This window comes from Macaca mulatta, chromosome 9 (assembly GCF_049350105.2).
Source record: "Macaca mulatta isolate MMU2019108-1 chromosome 9, T2T-MMU8v2.0, whole genome shotgun sequence".
Classification (NCBI taxonomy): domain Eukaryota; kingdom Metazoa; phylum Chordata; class Mammalia; order Primates; family Cercopithecidae; genus Macaca; species Macaca mulatta.
The window spans coordinates 61,748,652-61,761,851 of NC_133414.1; the positions used below are offsets into that span (position 1 = coordinate 61,748,652).

General features: G+C 41.1%; 1 protein-coding gene across 23 annotated transcripts in view; it reads left to right on the top strand.

Moving 5' to 3' along the window:
- The first annotated feature begins 407 nt into the window (after positions 1 to 407).
- Positions 408 to 13,200, top strand: part of LOC696192 (ribosome biogenesis protein BMS1 homolog) — a 42,839-nt gene continuing 30,046 nt past the window's right edge. For 2 of the 23 annotated variants that reach the window (XR_013397821.1, XR_013397823.1), the window contains exons 1-9: positions 408 to 463; positions 1,985 to 2,703; positions 3,083 to 3,272; positions 4,542 to 4,621; positions 8,336 to 8,524; positions 9,408 to 9,550; positions 10,279 to 10,931; positions 11,637 to 11,743; positions 12,773 to 12,923. Coding sequence is in view for 1 of the 23 variants with exons in the window: in XM_077945567.1 (XP_077801693.1) it covers positions 3,260 to 3,272; positions 4,542 to 4,621; positions 8,336 to 8,524; positions 9,408 to 9,550 (425 nt within the window). In the remaining 22 variants the exon portion in view is untranslated. Of the gene's footprint in view, positions 613 to 1,984; positions 2,704 to 3,082; positions 3,273 to 4,541; positions 4,622 to 8,335; positions 8,525 to 9,407; positions 9,551 to 10,278; positions 10,932 to 11,636; positions 12,924 to 13,200 lie in introns of all 23 variants that reach the window. The other 21 variants (XR_013397829.1, XR_013397830.1, XR_013397838.1 and 18 more) reach the window with 20 other exon arrangements.

Sequence of the window (13,200 nt, forward strand, 5' to 3'; positions counted from 1 at the left end):
CTGTCATCTTTATAGAGGAGGAAGTGGACTCCCAATCAGCCATAGTCCATTCGCCCCGGGTACGGTGACTCCGGGGCGGCCAGAACCAAATGTGTCTCCTTCTGGCTTTTGCACGGCATCAGGTAACCCGCGCCAGGCCGCACAGCTGCTCTGGCCTTCGGCGAGGACTGGGGCGAGCGCGGTGCACGCTGCTAGGGAGTCCCACCGCGGGAGTTGAGGCGGCGGATTCCGAGAGCGGGGTGGGGCTGAATCGGGAGGGATCCGCTGGAACGCTCCGCGCAGACAGCGCCGGCGCCTGCACTCAGCTGTTGACTAATCTTTCTTCCCGCTCACCCCTGAAAGTCGTCCAGGCGGCGGTCTCTCTTTTTCTGCCTTTTTGTTTCCCTCCAGCGAGTCGGCACGAGGGTGAATTTCCGTTTCCGGCAGTGTCCAAGCGGCCCTAAGGAGTTGTAGTTGTGAGCAGGTTCGGTGCGCGGGCTGGGGCAGGCGGCCGTGGGGTCCTTGGCTCTGGGGCACTGGGAAGATCGCGAGTCGTGCGCGTGGGAAGGTCCTCCGCCCGTCCTCCGGGTCATCTTTGCTCCCGAGGAGCAGCATATTTAGCATCTGCCGGAGGTGTGCCCGGGGGTCGTTGGGAGAGTGACGGGATGAATCCCTGCAGAAGGCCCGGACTGGGAGGGAGGGTGTCGGGGAGACGTCGTTTCCTGGCGACGTGGCCCCGGCAGGCGACTTAGACCTGAGCCGAATCTGTTGAGCCCAAATTGTGCTTTTCCCACCAAGAAGAGAAGGGAGAGAAACAGTACGAGTTCGGCACTAAAACATAGTAGAGAAGCAACATAACCTCTGAAATCACACAGCTATTCAGTTTCAAAGCGTTCCTAGTGCCCAGCTCTCCTAACTCCCGGCCAGTGTTCCTTGACATTATGGTGATATATAAAGACTTTCTGTTTCCGCTCGTGCGTGTGTCTGTGGGAAGCCTCTGACTCACTTGTGTGCTCCAGTAGCACCCTGTGCAGCCTTGCAATGTAGCCCTTATTGCATGGCACGGAAGACACTAGTTTGGATTTCCTCTGCCAGTCAGATCATAGCTATATCCATTTACTGGCACAGTGGCTAGCGCATCGTAGACAGACACAAATATTTATTGAACGGAATGAATATAAGACCTTTATTGAATGAAATGGCACCCTGCCCCGCTTTTTTTCAATCAAACTGTCAGATTTTATGCAGCCCGATATCCTAAAAAAAACTCACTAATTCAGTGATTACCAATTTATTGGCCACAGCTTCCCAGGTACCTCAGAAATCACTGGGTCTCTGTAAGTCCATGGGGTCTCCAGGCATCATCTCGAACCATTCATATCTGGCACATACAGATATCGCTATTTTTCAAATGTGTGTAGATGAGTTGTAATTTAGGAGTTTTACAGAGTCAACAGGTACTAAAACTAATACTGCGATCATATTGGAAGTTCATAAAAACGTTTTAAATATTTTATTAAAATCTAAGTTTCAGTTTAAATTAGGAAACCACTTCATTAGTCCAGTTGATATCTAGGTCTGAGCTGTCAAGTGGCCACATGTGACTATTTAGAGTTAGAATGAAATTAATTAAAAATTCATTTTTTTCAGTTTCTTTAAGTACATTTTAAGTAACTACATGTGGCTAAAGGCTAAATGGATGAAAAGTACAGATATAGAATATTTCCATCCTTGCAGAAATAGATAGTGCTGATGTTGACACTTAAGATGAATAGAAAGTAACTTAACCATAAAATGTAACCTTAGCAGAGGTAACTCATCTAATTTATAGCATAACAGAGAGAAATGAAATTGGGGATGGTTAAGCAGTTTCTACCCTTGTTCAGTGAACAAATAACATCATCTCTTCATAAAGAAATAAGTGAAATTTAATGTTTTTGCCTGGGTATTGCCTGGATTGTAAAATGCTTCTCCCACCTCCTTACCCCAACCTTCTTCCTTGTAGGTTAGAGTGACTTGTTATTGGTAAATAGCCACTATGGAGACTAAAGACCAGAAGAAACACAGAAAGAAAAACAGTGGACCCAAAGCTGCAAAGAAAAAGAAGCGGCATCTGCAGAATCTCCAGCTAGGAGACGAAGAAGATGCCTGGAAGAGAAATCCCAAAGCTTTTGCAGTTCAGTCTGCTGTGCGGATGGCTCGATCCTTTCACAGCTATGTTTAGCTACAGTCTGATGCTTCTTCCACTGATTCTTTTTAAATAGTAGGAGCCTCTTACAGGTGACATTTGGATTCACGAGTTTAGTCCCGCTCCAAAGGACCTGCAGATGCATGTTGTGTGGCTTTCACTAAAATGTGAGAAGCTTTGCCATAGAAGCTGCCTTGCCTCCAGCATCTGTACACTGGTTGGTGTTTCTTGCCCAAGATACAAGAATTTATAAAATTTGTCTCTTCCTAAACTTTAAACTGTTTCTATGGTGATAAGTGTGCTTTTTCCCCCTGGATATGTTTTACAAAGTTGTAATATAAAATACAAAAATTACAGTATGTAATACTAACATAGCTTTATTTAGTGAGTCCTTGTGATATTCTTAGCAGTATACTTTAAACATTATTCAACTAAATCCTTCCAGCAGCCTTACCAGAGTAGGATCATTCCTGCCCTCATTTTATGGACAAGAAAACTGAGGTCAAGAAAACACGTTACCTCCAATCATATAACCAGTAAGTAGGAGAGCCAAATTTAACTCCAGAGCCTCTGCTCTTATCTGTTATGATGCACTGCCTCGGTATTTACCTTTTGGTTTTTAAAAAACTATTAAAATCACTCATAAAATAGTCAGATTTAAGGAGTATTTAATTTTCAACTCTATACTATTGAAGTCATCTTGTTACATCTTTATTGAACAGCAATTGATCTGGATGGGGGTCAGAAGTTAATAATTGACAAGTTACTTATATTTGTATATTGTCTGTTGTATTCTCTATAAAATATACTAAAGTACTCATATCTGTAAGTATACTTTAAAAAGTTTACTTATAAGGTTGATACCTTTTACTCTATTTTGAAAGTGAGTTTATTATTTTTTTTTTAAATAAATAGGACTCAGGATTTGAAGACAAAAAAGCATCATATTCCAGTGGTTGATCGAACTCCACTAGAGCCCCCATCAATAGTGGCAGTGGTGATGGAGCCTCCAAAGTTGGAAAGAGCACTTTGATATAATGCCTCATTTGGAACTTCACCCTGCAGAAGTTGACCGAGATCACAGGCCCTGTGATGGTCGCGTCAGGTAGGAGATGCCGCTGCAGACACAGAGTTGGTGTGACTATTGTTATCTGACGGACATGCGTGTGTTTGTTGTTTTCTTGAGTGGAACATGTTAAATATTTTATATCATGTTACCTCTCTTATACTTTTACTAAGTTAGTTATAACTTCAGAAAAGGGTAAGTTCCCAGAGATAAGGATGTGATACGTATCTTATCCTGACTGCTCTATGGCTTTGCCAAGCATGTTCCTCGGAGGGGCCTATCAGGCCTGGTCACTGTGAACACATCATTTAACAGAGAGCAGGTACCTCCTATGTGCCAGGTGCACATGCTTGCCCTTATGAAGCCACATGCTGGTGGAAGTGGGCCTTTTCTCTTTTCCCTATGAGAATTTGTCTGCTTTGGGAGATGGTGACCTTTCCAAGTTTGAGGGAAGATGAAACAAACTTCCAGTGGTAGAATGGCAATGCGCACTCTGAAATCTCTTGTGATTGCAGTAATATAGTTGGATTGAGTCTTTTCTTTATCTTTGGAGCTTTCGCATTTTCTTTTCCTTTTTTTGAGACAGTGTCTTACTCTGTGGCACAGGCTGGAATGCAGTGGTGTGATTACAGCTCACTGCAGCCTCAACCTCCCAGGCTCAGGCAATCCTCCTACCTTAGCCTCCTGAGTAGTGTATGCCACCATGCCTCACTAATTTTTCTTTTTTTTTTCTTTTTTTTTTACATTTTTGTAGAGATGGGGTTTCCCCATGTGGTCCAGGCTGGTCTCAAAATTGGGCTCAAGGGATCCACCTGTCCTGGTCTCTCAAGGTGCTGGAACTACAGGCCTGAGCCACTGTGCCCAGCCCATATTTTCTTGACCATTTTCTTACTACCTTAATTTAGAAATAATTATCGTTATAAGTATTCTGTTGCATTATGTTTGAGGATGTTTTTAGCGATAGTGGGAATACAGGAAATTTTGATAGAGGTGAAGACATTGGCCTGCAGCTGAACAGCAAGATCATGGTTATCATGGAGCTTTTCGAGCCAGAATTTTCCCTGTTTGAGCACTTTTATTCATCTGGGTAGACTTTTGATATTATCTAAATTTAGAACACAGGGAAAAAAACAGGATGGAATTTATTTTATTTTACCAGTTTTTGCCTATAAAAATGAACTTCTGGTATACTCCTGTAAATGTATATGGTGTTTCACTGGATGCAATTAAAAAATGAAAATTAAGAGTTGATGGTTAGAGTTTTTTCAGGGTCTTTTTAAAGTAAAATTTTCATCTTTTCACTTACAGGTAAAAAGCGCAGACTCACCATTATTGAATGTGGGTGTGATATTAACATGATGATTGATCTGGCTAAAGTAGCAGATCTGGTAAGTCAGCAGGGGCAGCCTGGGGTGCTGATAGAGACTTACAGCGTTGTGATAGGTTATTTACCCCATGAAGGGAAGAGAGTTTTATGATTATTAAAGGAATCATGGTCAATATCAGGGATACAGTAGATGTGACTGAATTGATGATGACAATAATAATAGCAATAAATGTTGTTATATTAATAATACAGATGGAATGTACACAATGAAATGTATTCCAAAATCTAAAAGCAAATGACAGCATGGAGAAAACCTTTAATGAACACAGCTAATAAGAGCTCATTAACATGCATGCATATATATGTACAAATATATCATGGACCCTTCCTGGCACTGTGCTAACTGCTTTCTATAAATTTAGCTTACATAAACCCTTGATACACACTTGAGGTGAGTAGGTATTATCTGTAGTTTACATAAGATGAAACAGAGCTTCCCAGCAGTTAAGTAATTTGTGTAAAGATGGGACCCTTGTTCCTGATGGTTCTAGAACCTTCATCCTTAATGATAATGCTAAAGTAAGTACATGAATTGCCTGAAGAAGTGGTCAGAATTTATCAATAGAAAATGTAGATAGTACTCAGTGTGTGGAAAATGTACACGCTCTTGCATTTATGGAAATGATAATGTTCACTATTTCTGATATTCTATTAACTATCTTTTGAATTAGCAAAAATAAAATACAAATTAGCAAAAAAAAAAAAAAAAAAAAAAAAAAAAAAGGCCAGACACGATGGGTCACACCTGTAATCCCAGCACTTTGGGAGACCGAAGTGGGCGGATCACCTGAGGTCAGGAGTTCGAGACCAGCCTGACCAACATGCAGAAACCCTGTCTCTACCAAAAATATAAAATTAGCCAGGTGAAGTGGTGCATGCCTGTAATCCCAGTTACTTAGGAGGCTGAGGCAGGAGAATCGCTTCAACCTGGGAGGTGGAGGTTGTGGTGAGCCGAGATCGCACCATTGCACTCCAGCCTGGGCAACAAGAGTGAAATTCTGTCTCAAAAAAAAAAAGCAAAAAATAAGCCATATTGATTAGGAAGTGTGGGGTGACAGATACCTTGGTTTTTTCATTTTTATTTACTTCTTTCTAGAGCTACAGATTTTATACTTTGGCCCAGGAAGACTCCTAAAATATAAAGGAAAAAGTAATACAGATTTTAAAGTTGTGCCATTTAATGTCAGACAACTAAATATCATTCAAATTTTGAACATGTAATGCTACTATTAGTAAAAATAAGTGTAATTAATGTAAAGTTGTGTAAAGATTACTAAAGCTTGTATACTTGAAAAGATTGAAACAGTTCATAGAAGTCATTTGTTTCTCTTTTATTTAAAATGTAGCAAGTTTCTAATTTTAAAGACATACATATTAAGAGATACCTTTACTTTTTTATTTTGAGTTATTATGGATACATAATAGTTGTGCATATTTATAGGGGACATGTAGTATTTTGATAGAAGCATACAATGTGTGATGATCAAATCAGGGTAATTCAGATATCCGTCACTTCATTTATTTATTTATTTTTTTAATTTTTTTTTTTTTTTTTTTTTTGAGATGGAGTCTCGCTCTGTCGCCCAGGCTGGAGTGCAGTGGCGCGATCTCGGCTCACTGCAAGCTCCACCTCCTGGGCCCACGCCGTTCTCCTGCCTCAGTCTCCTGAGTAGCTGGGACCACAGGCACCCGCCACCACGCCCGGCTAATTTTTTGTATTTTTAGTAGAGACGGGGTTTCACCGTGTTAGCCAGGATGGTCTCGATCTCTTGACCTCGTGATCCGCCCGCCTCGGCCTCCCAAAGTGCTGAGATTACAGGCTTGAGCCACCACGCCTGGCCAGATATCCATCACTTCAAACATTTATAATTTCTTTGTGTTAGGAACATTTTAATTTCATTCTTTTAGTTATTCTGAATTATATAATAAATTATAGTCACCCTATTGTGCTGTTGGACACTACAATTTATTCTATCTAACTGTATTTTTGTACCTGTTAACCTTTCCCTCTTTGTCCCTCCCTCCCTGCTCCCCTTCCCAGCCTCTTAACCATCATTGAGAGAGATGCCTATGTGAATCTTTTTCAGATTTTCAAAAGGAGCGCACACATTTGGTAAAGTACTCTGACTAATGCAGGGTACACACAATGCGCGTTTTCTCTTTCCTTGCTCTAACCGCTGGTCTCTCAGGGCCCTGCAGAGCAGTATCCTTCCAGATACATATAAACACACATGCCACCCTTTAAAAACACAAATGGTAGCTTATTTTACACACTATTCTGTGCTTTGCTTTTTTCCTGTAACGTATCTTGGAGGTATATAATCAGTAAGTACTGTAGCTCTGCCTCCTTCTTTTTAATATAATATTCCATTCTATGGATACACCATAATTTATTTAGCCTAGCTTATGTTGATTGCTCTGCTCTGGGTTGTTAGAGCCTCCTGACTACGGCAAAGGCACACACAGTACGTGGATTTGGGTGTGTACGTGTGTGTGTGGATTAGGGGAGTAACACTGGCTTAAATGACAAAGATTGGCAGCTGAGGGCCTGTTTGCTCCCTGTTCTTCCTGACCCTACAACCAGCTGCTTGCACCTTGGCACTCTGACATCAGATGTGGTGTGAGGATTTTCCACCTGTTCTTCGAGCTGGTCCAGTGTTGCTGGAGAGCTGCTTGCTGCCTCGGTCTGCAGTGGCAGCTGTGCTTTCCTGCAAGCCCGACTTCATATATTCTGTGGTTTTGGGTTTTGAATGTTTCCTAGTTTAATCAAAGGTGGGCATTTCTGTTTCCATGTTGTGTTATTTTCAGTTATCCATGGAAAGATAAGAACAGAACTATCTTTAATATTAAAACTAGAAGTTTCCAGGAATCAATTCTGAAATTATTTTGCATCTTTGAAGTGTCTTAAATTTAAAAAATTGGTCTTATCTGCTTATATTTTCTTATAGACTACCATTCATCATAATCTTACTGTTTTTTGACTTAATTCTAAACTGGTAGCTGTTAAAAAAAATTTCTGAGCAATTGAGTTATACAAATTAACATACAAGATAGAGGTGTACACTGCATATTTCCTAGCAAAAAACAGATGTGTGTGTGTGTGTGTGTGTGTGTGTGTGTGTGTGTGTGTGAGGAGCTTGAAAGAAGAGGTTGGTTTTCTGTACCTATTTAATATATTTCGTTGATTATCACTTTCTTCCCATTCTTTGGGTGTCAGAGACCTGTTATTTGGCTTAAAAATATATTATAGAAAACTTCATTTTTTTAAATTAGGATTTCTTAGGTAAGGACTAGGTTAGACCCAGCCTTTTCTGAGTTACTTCTCACGCATTAGAATTCTTAAAATGCAAGTTTATATCCTAGTGGGCATTGTCTTATGGTTGCCTTTTAGAGCAAGTCAGAGGGTGGTGGTTTCTCTGGGAGATGCCTGTGTAGTCATTAGATTTAGTCTGGAGTGGGACTTTCCTGTCGAGGGCCAGATAGTAAATATTTTCGGCTTTGTGGATCATGTCTTTTACAGCTACTTAGCTCTGCAGTTGTAGTGCCCAGGCAGCCATAGACAATATGCAAATGAATTAATGTGGCTATGTTCCAATAAAACTTTAGTTACAAACACAGGTGATGGGTGGATTTGGCACGTGGGCCAGTTGCCAATCCCTAGTGTAGGTGGTCTGTTTTGGTAGTTTCTTTGAAAAATGATGTGTTCTGTTTGTAGGTACTGATGCTTATAGATGCCAGCTTTGGGTTTGAAATGGAAACCTCTGAGTTTCTAAACATCTGTCAAGTACATGGCTTTCCTAAAATTATGGGAGTTCTCACCCACCTCGACTCCTCCAAGCATAATAAGAAACGGAAGAAGACAAAGAAGCGATTAAAACACAGGTTCTGGACAGAAGTTTACCCGGTAGGAAGAGAAATAATTGTTAGACACCAGCAGTGTAATCCTTTTAAAATAGACTGAAGAGGCCAGGCACAGTGGCTTATGCCTGTAATCCCAGCACTTTGGGAGGCAGACTTGGGCGGATCACTTGAGGCCAGGAGTTTCGAGCTCAGGGCAATATGACCAAACCCTGTCTCTACTAAAAATGCAAAAATTAGTTGGGTGTGGTGGTACGCACCTGTAATTCCAGCTACTCGGGAGGCTGAGATGTGAGAATTGCTTGAAGCTGGGAGGCAGAGGGTGCAGTGAGCTGAGATTGCGCCACTGCACTCCAGCCTGGGTGACAGAGTGAGACTCTGTCTCAAACAAACAAACAGAAAGACTGAAGAGACGTTACTAAACGTCTCTAGAATTTGCCTCCTGAATCCCCATTGTGTATGTGTTTCCAGTCTCTGGAAGGTTTCCCTCAAGAGAGTGCTTATTCTGGGCCTCTTGGTGTATCTCATTTGTCTCTGTACCTGCTGCAACAGGCAGTGTCTGGGTGTTTGGGGTGGGGACTTAATAGAGTACATCAGAAGTTTCTCCCAGTTACAGGACCAGGCACTGCCCCTTCCTTTCCATACTGCTCTGGTCCATCGGCCACAGAACCGTTTCTGTGCTCAGAGGCCTCACCTCCCTCTCCTCACCATACTTAGATGGATGCACCTGCTCGGCTGCAGAGCAGTCTGCCTCTGTGGGGTTCTAATAAGTCCTGAAAGAAGCCAGCAAGGCTCTGGAAGCCTCAAGACAGTGGTTTTGCTGGAAGTCTCCCTTCTTAGAATTGCCTCTTGTTTAGAGCTTTTATTTTGTTGCAGTATTGACGAGAATTTAATTGAAATTTAATTTTTAATTTTCCTTTAATGTTTAGGGTACCAAGCTGTTCTACCTTTCTGGAATGGTGCATGGAGAATATCAAAACCAAGAAATGCACAATCTGGGCCGTTTTATTACAGTTATGAAGTTTAGGCCTCTCACATGGCAAACTTGTCACCCTTATGTCCTGGCAGACAGGTAAAAAGTGACTGTAAACTTTTTCTTCCTGGGCCATATATTTCAAAGCTAAAAAGGCTAGAAAAAGAACAGTGATAGGATTTATTTTGTGCCTATTTGAATAGTCGGAGGTAGAAGTGTAGTTGATGGAAAATGTCTACTTATATCATTGCTCAAAGATGCTGTGCCTTTGGAAGTAAATTAATTATGAGATGTTTAGGAGAATGGGAGGACTTGGAAGCATTTAAGGCTACAGGATGTGGCCCCATCCTACATTCATCCTCAGTTTTCAGTGATGCTGCCTTCGTGTCCGGGTGCTTGAGTCCTCGTGTGTGCCTTCAGTTTCCTTCCTTTGTGCTCTTCTTTGTGCTGTGGTTTTCTCAGCCTGGAATACCCTTTTTCCACCTGCCAGAATCCAAACCACAGTAAAAATCCCAGAGCACAGGCTCACCCTCTTCCAGAAACGGATTTTCTCAATATGTTCTTCACTCCTCCCTGACCCCAGGTGGACGTCATCTCCCTGTCTGGTGTCTTAAGGAATGAATGTCACTTTCAGCCTAGAGACACAGTTGTGTGCCTGCCCCTTTTCCGCTGCTGGATGGTGAACGGTGCTTCCTTATTTCTGTATTTTCTAGTTTTCTAAACAGCGTGCTTAGTGGACAAGAGTGTGATGACTCATTGACACATGAAAGGAGGTATAGGAACTTTTGGCATTCATTTCTGCTGTATGGTTGTGTTTATTTTTCTAGGATGGAAGATTTGACAAACCCAGAGAATATCCAAACAAACATCAAATGTGACCGGCAGGTGTCACTTTATGTTATTAAGAGTAGCACACTTGAAAAATAAAAGCCAAATTCACATGGCAAGTATTCTCTTGTTGTAGAACATACTAGAATTACACATAGGATTCTTGGAATGGCTTCATTTCTCAGGAAAACTGAAAAATGACCATATAAGGGAAGATGGCCTTGCTGGAGGTTTTAAAAGTAAGCCAGCTATGTGTAGGCCTGCAAAGTGTTATTGAATCCCCTCTTCTCTGACCTCTTGTCTTGTAGCTAGAGGGACACTATTCCCGTGTGGCATGATGCCCTTCTTTAGGGTCATGGGTTAAGCCCTTGGACTGTGGATCGTTGTTAACCCCCAAGTCAACAGTAGATACTTACTTCCTGTCAGCTGAAGCTGGCTTTTTGGGTCCTGTCTTCCAGGAATAGAAGATTTTGCCATGCATGACATCAGTTTCCTCCCAGACCCTTGCACTCCTCCTGAACAATGAAAGAAGCGCTGTTTAAATGAGAAGGAGAAGGTGGTTTATGTGCCTCTTTCTGGAGTTGGGCGTGTGCTGTATGACAAAGACGCTGTCTATGTTGACCTTAGTGGCAGCCACGGTTTTCAGGCATCGGTGAGATGGGGGTCATTGCTCTGAACTCTCATTATTCTTTCCGAGTCTATTTTTTAATCAAAAAAAGTAATGTACTCAGCTTTTATTTATTGAAGATTTTTCTCTTGTACTTGTAATAAAGGCTCAAATGCATATTGTAAATATGTAGAATAAGAAGAATACCTTTTTTTCATTGTACCAAGCAGAAGCGTCCTGTCCTGCATGCCTCCTTGATCTGTGGCCCCGGCGCGGGCCCTGCTGCCAGTGTGGCACCTGCACGGCTTATCTCTGTTTCTACAAAACCAGTGTGCTTGCCAGCTCTCATTGGTCTTTTTCTTTTTCTCATTCACAATGGTCTCCTCATTCTTCCTTTTAAAGCAGATTTCCAATGTTTATTTCTTAGTTCTCACGTGGAATTTTATTGGGTTAAAATCAGGGTTATTTTAAAATGTTAGAAAAGCTAGCATTGTTGTAGCACTGGAACTGAGATTTTTCTAGCTAGGTGTTTAGGTTATCAGGTTATATACTCACTGAGCTTTGGAAAAGTTTAATGGATATGGGGATCCATTTCAAGCTTTGTTGTAAGGATTTTCTTCTCTGGTTTTTGAGGCCTTAGGAAAGTTCTCAGGAAATGTGTCTAAGATAATTTTGAGAACTGAGTGAAACCAGTGTCTCTCCAGGATCTTTGTGCTTTCCTCACATGCCCTTTCTTGGTGGTCTTTACAGGATGAGGTGGGGCCCACCCATGAGCTGGTCCAGAGTCTCATCTCCACCATTGATGCCAAGATGACTTCAAGTCAGGTGACGCTGTTTTCTGATTCCAAGCCACTTGGGTCAGAGGCTATAGATAATCAAGGGGAAGTCTGCTTTTTTTTCTATTTTTAATGAAAAGATATACTACAGAAGATCATATCACCTGTAATTCTGCCATTATAACACATTTTGGTGGGATTCATTCTATGTTGTTTTGTTTTTCTTTGTGTATGCATGTGTCTCTGAGGGCTCTTCACTTACCTGACATTATGAGGGAGTCTTTTCTAGAAATAAAATACAGGATGCATTTTTCAACAGACCCAAATGTTCCTTAAATACCACGCCATCTTCCATAGGTTGCTTTTTTGTTTTTTAAGAGACCTGAGGCCACTTGGCTTTCTTTTGGTGGCCAAAACACTAGAGGAGAGTCAGGGAATTTGTGGCTGTCCAGAAGCCACATGCCTTGTCTCTGAAAGTTTTATTTAGATTATGTTGTATTATCTCCCATGGGTAAGTTTCCACTGATGTATGGCTTATGTGAATTATTTTTCAGCCTGGGTTAAGAATTTGTATACCTTTATGCTTAGTGGATGTTTCCAAAACATTAGTTTTGTTGTATTGATTTATGATTCCCAGTAAAATTTATCTGACAATTTTGAGATAATCTAGTATGTAATTTGTTACAATGTGCATAAACTACCTACCGCAGTGCCTAAGATAACGAGTGTTATTAGCTATTTTCATTTTTGCATATCCTTCTAGTTATCCTTGTATACAAGAATACTCTCTTCTAATATAGTTACAGGTAAAATACATAATTTTATTTCTATATTCTGAGCATTTTTTTTTTTCTATACAGTCTTTATGTAGTCATGATTTTGTTGTTACCGGTGTTTTTTTGTTATTGTGGTTTCTTTGTTTTTGTTTTTGTTTTTGTTTTGAGATAAGGTCTCACTTTGTCTCCCAGGCTGGAGTGCAGTGGCATGATCTTGGCTCACTGCAGCCTTGAACTCCCAGGCCCAAGTGATCCTCCTGCTTCAGCCCCACAAGTACCTGGGATTGCAAGAGTACACCACCACTCCAAGCTAACTTTTTTTGTTTTGTTCTAGGGACGAGTTCTCATTATGTTGCCTAGGCTGGTCTCGAACTCCTAGGCTCAAGCAATCCTCCCGCCTTGGCCTCCCACAATCCTGGGATTACAGATGTGAGCCACTATGCCTGGCCTATTATTCCTGTATTCTAACTTATCCATCTCTTATGGTAAAATTTTTAGTTTTTTCTAATTTATGTTTTCATATTTTTATCTATTGTGCTTCGCATAGTTTTCTTTCATCCAGTGATTTTAGCCTCCTTATGATCTCTATCAGTTATGGCACTGGTGACTTAAACTGGATGTTCTTCCTCTGTCATTCCTCCTACATTTGTTAGCTGGAATTTTTAGCAAAGAGCTTTCAATTCTTCCCTTTATTTTGGTATCACTGCTGACTAAATGCACTTGCGTTTTATTCCATGGGTTATTTTCCATCACTGTCATTGT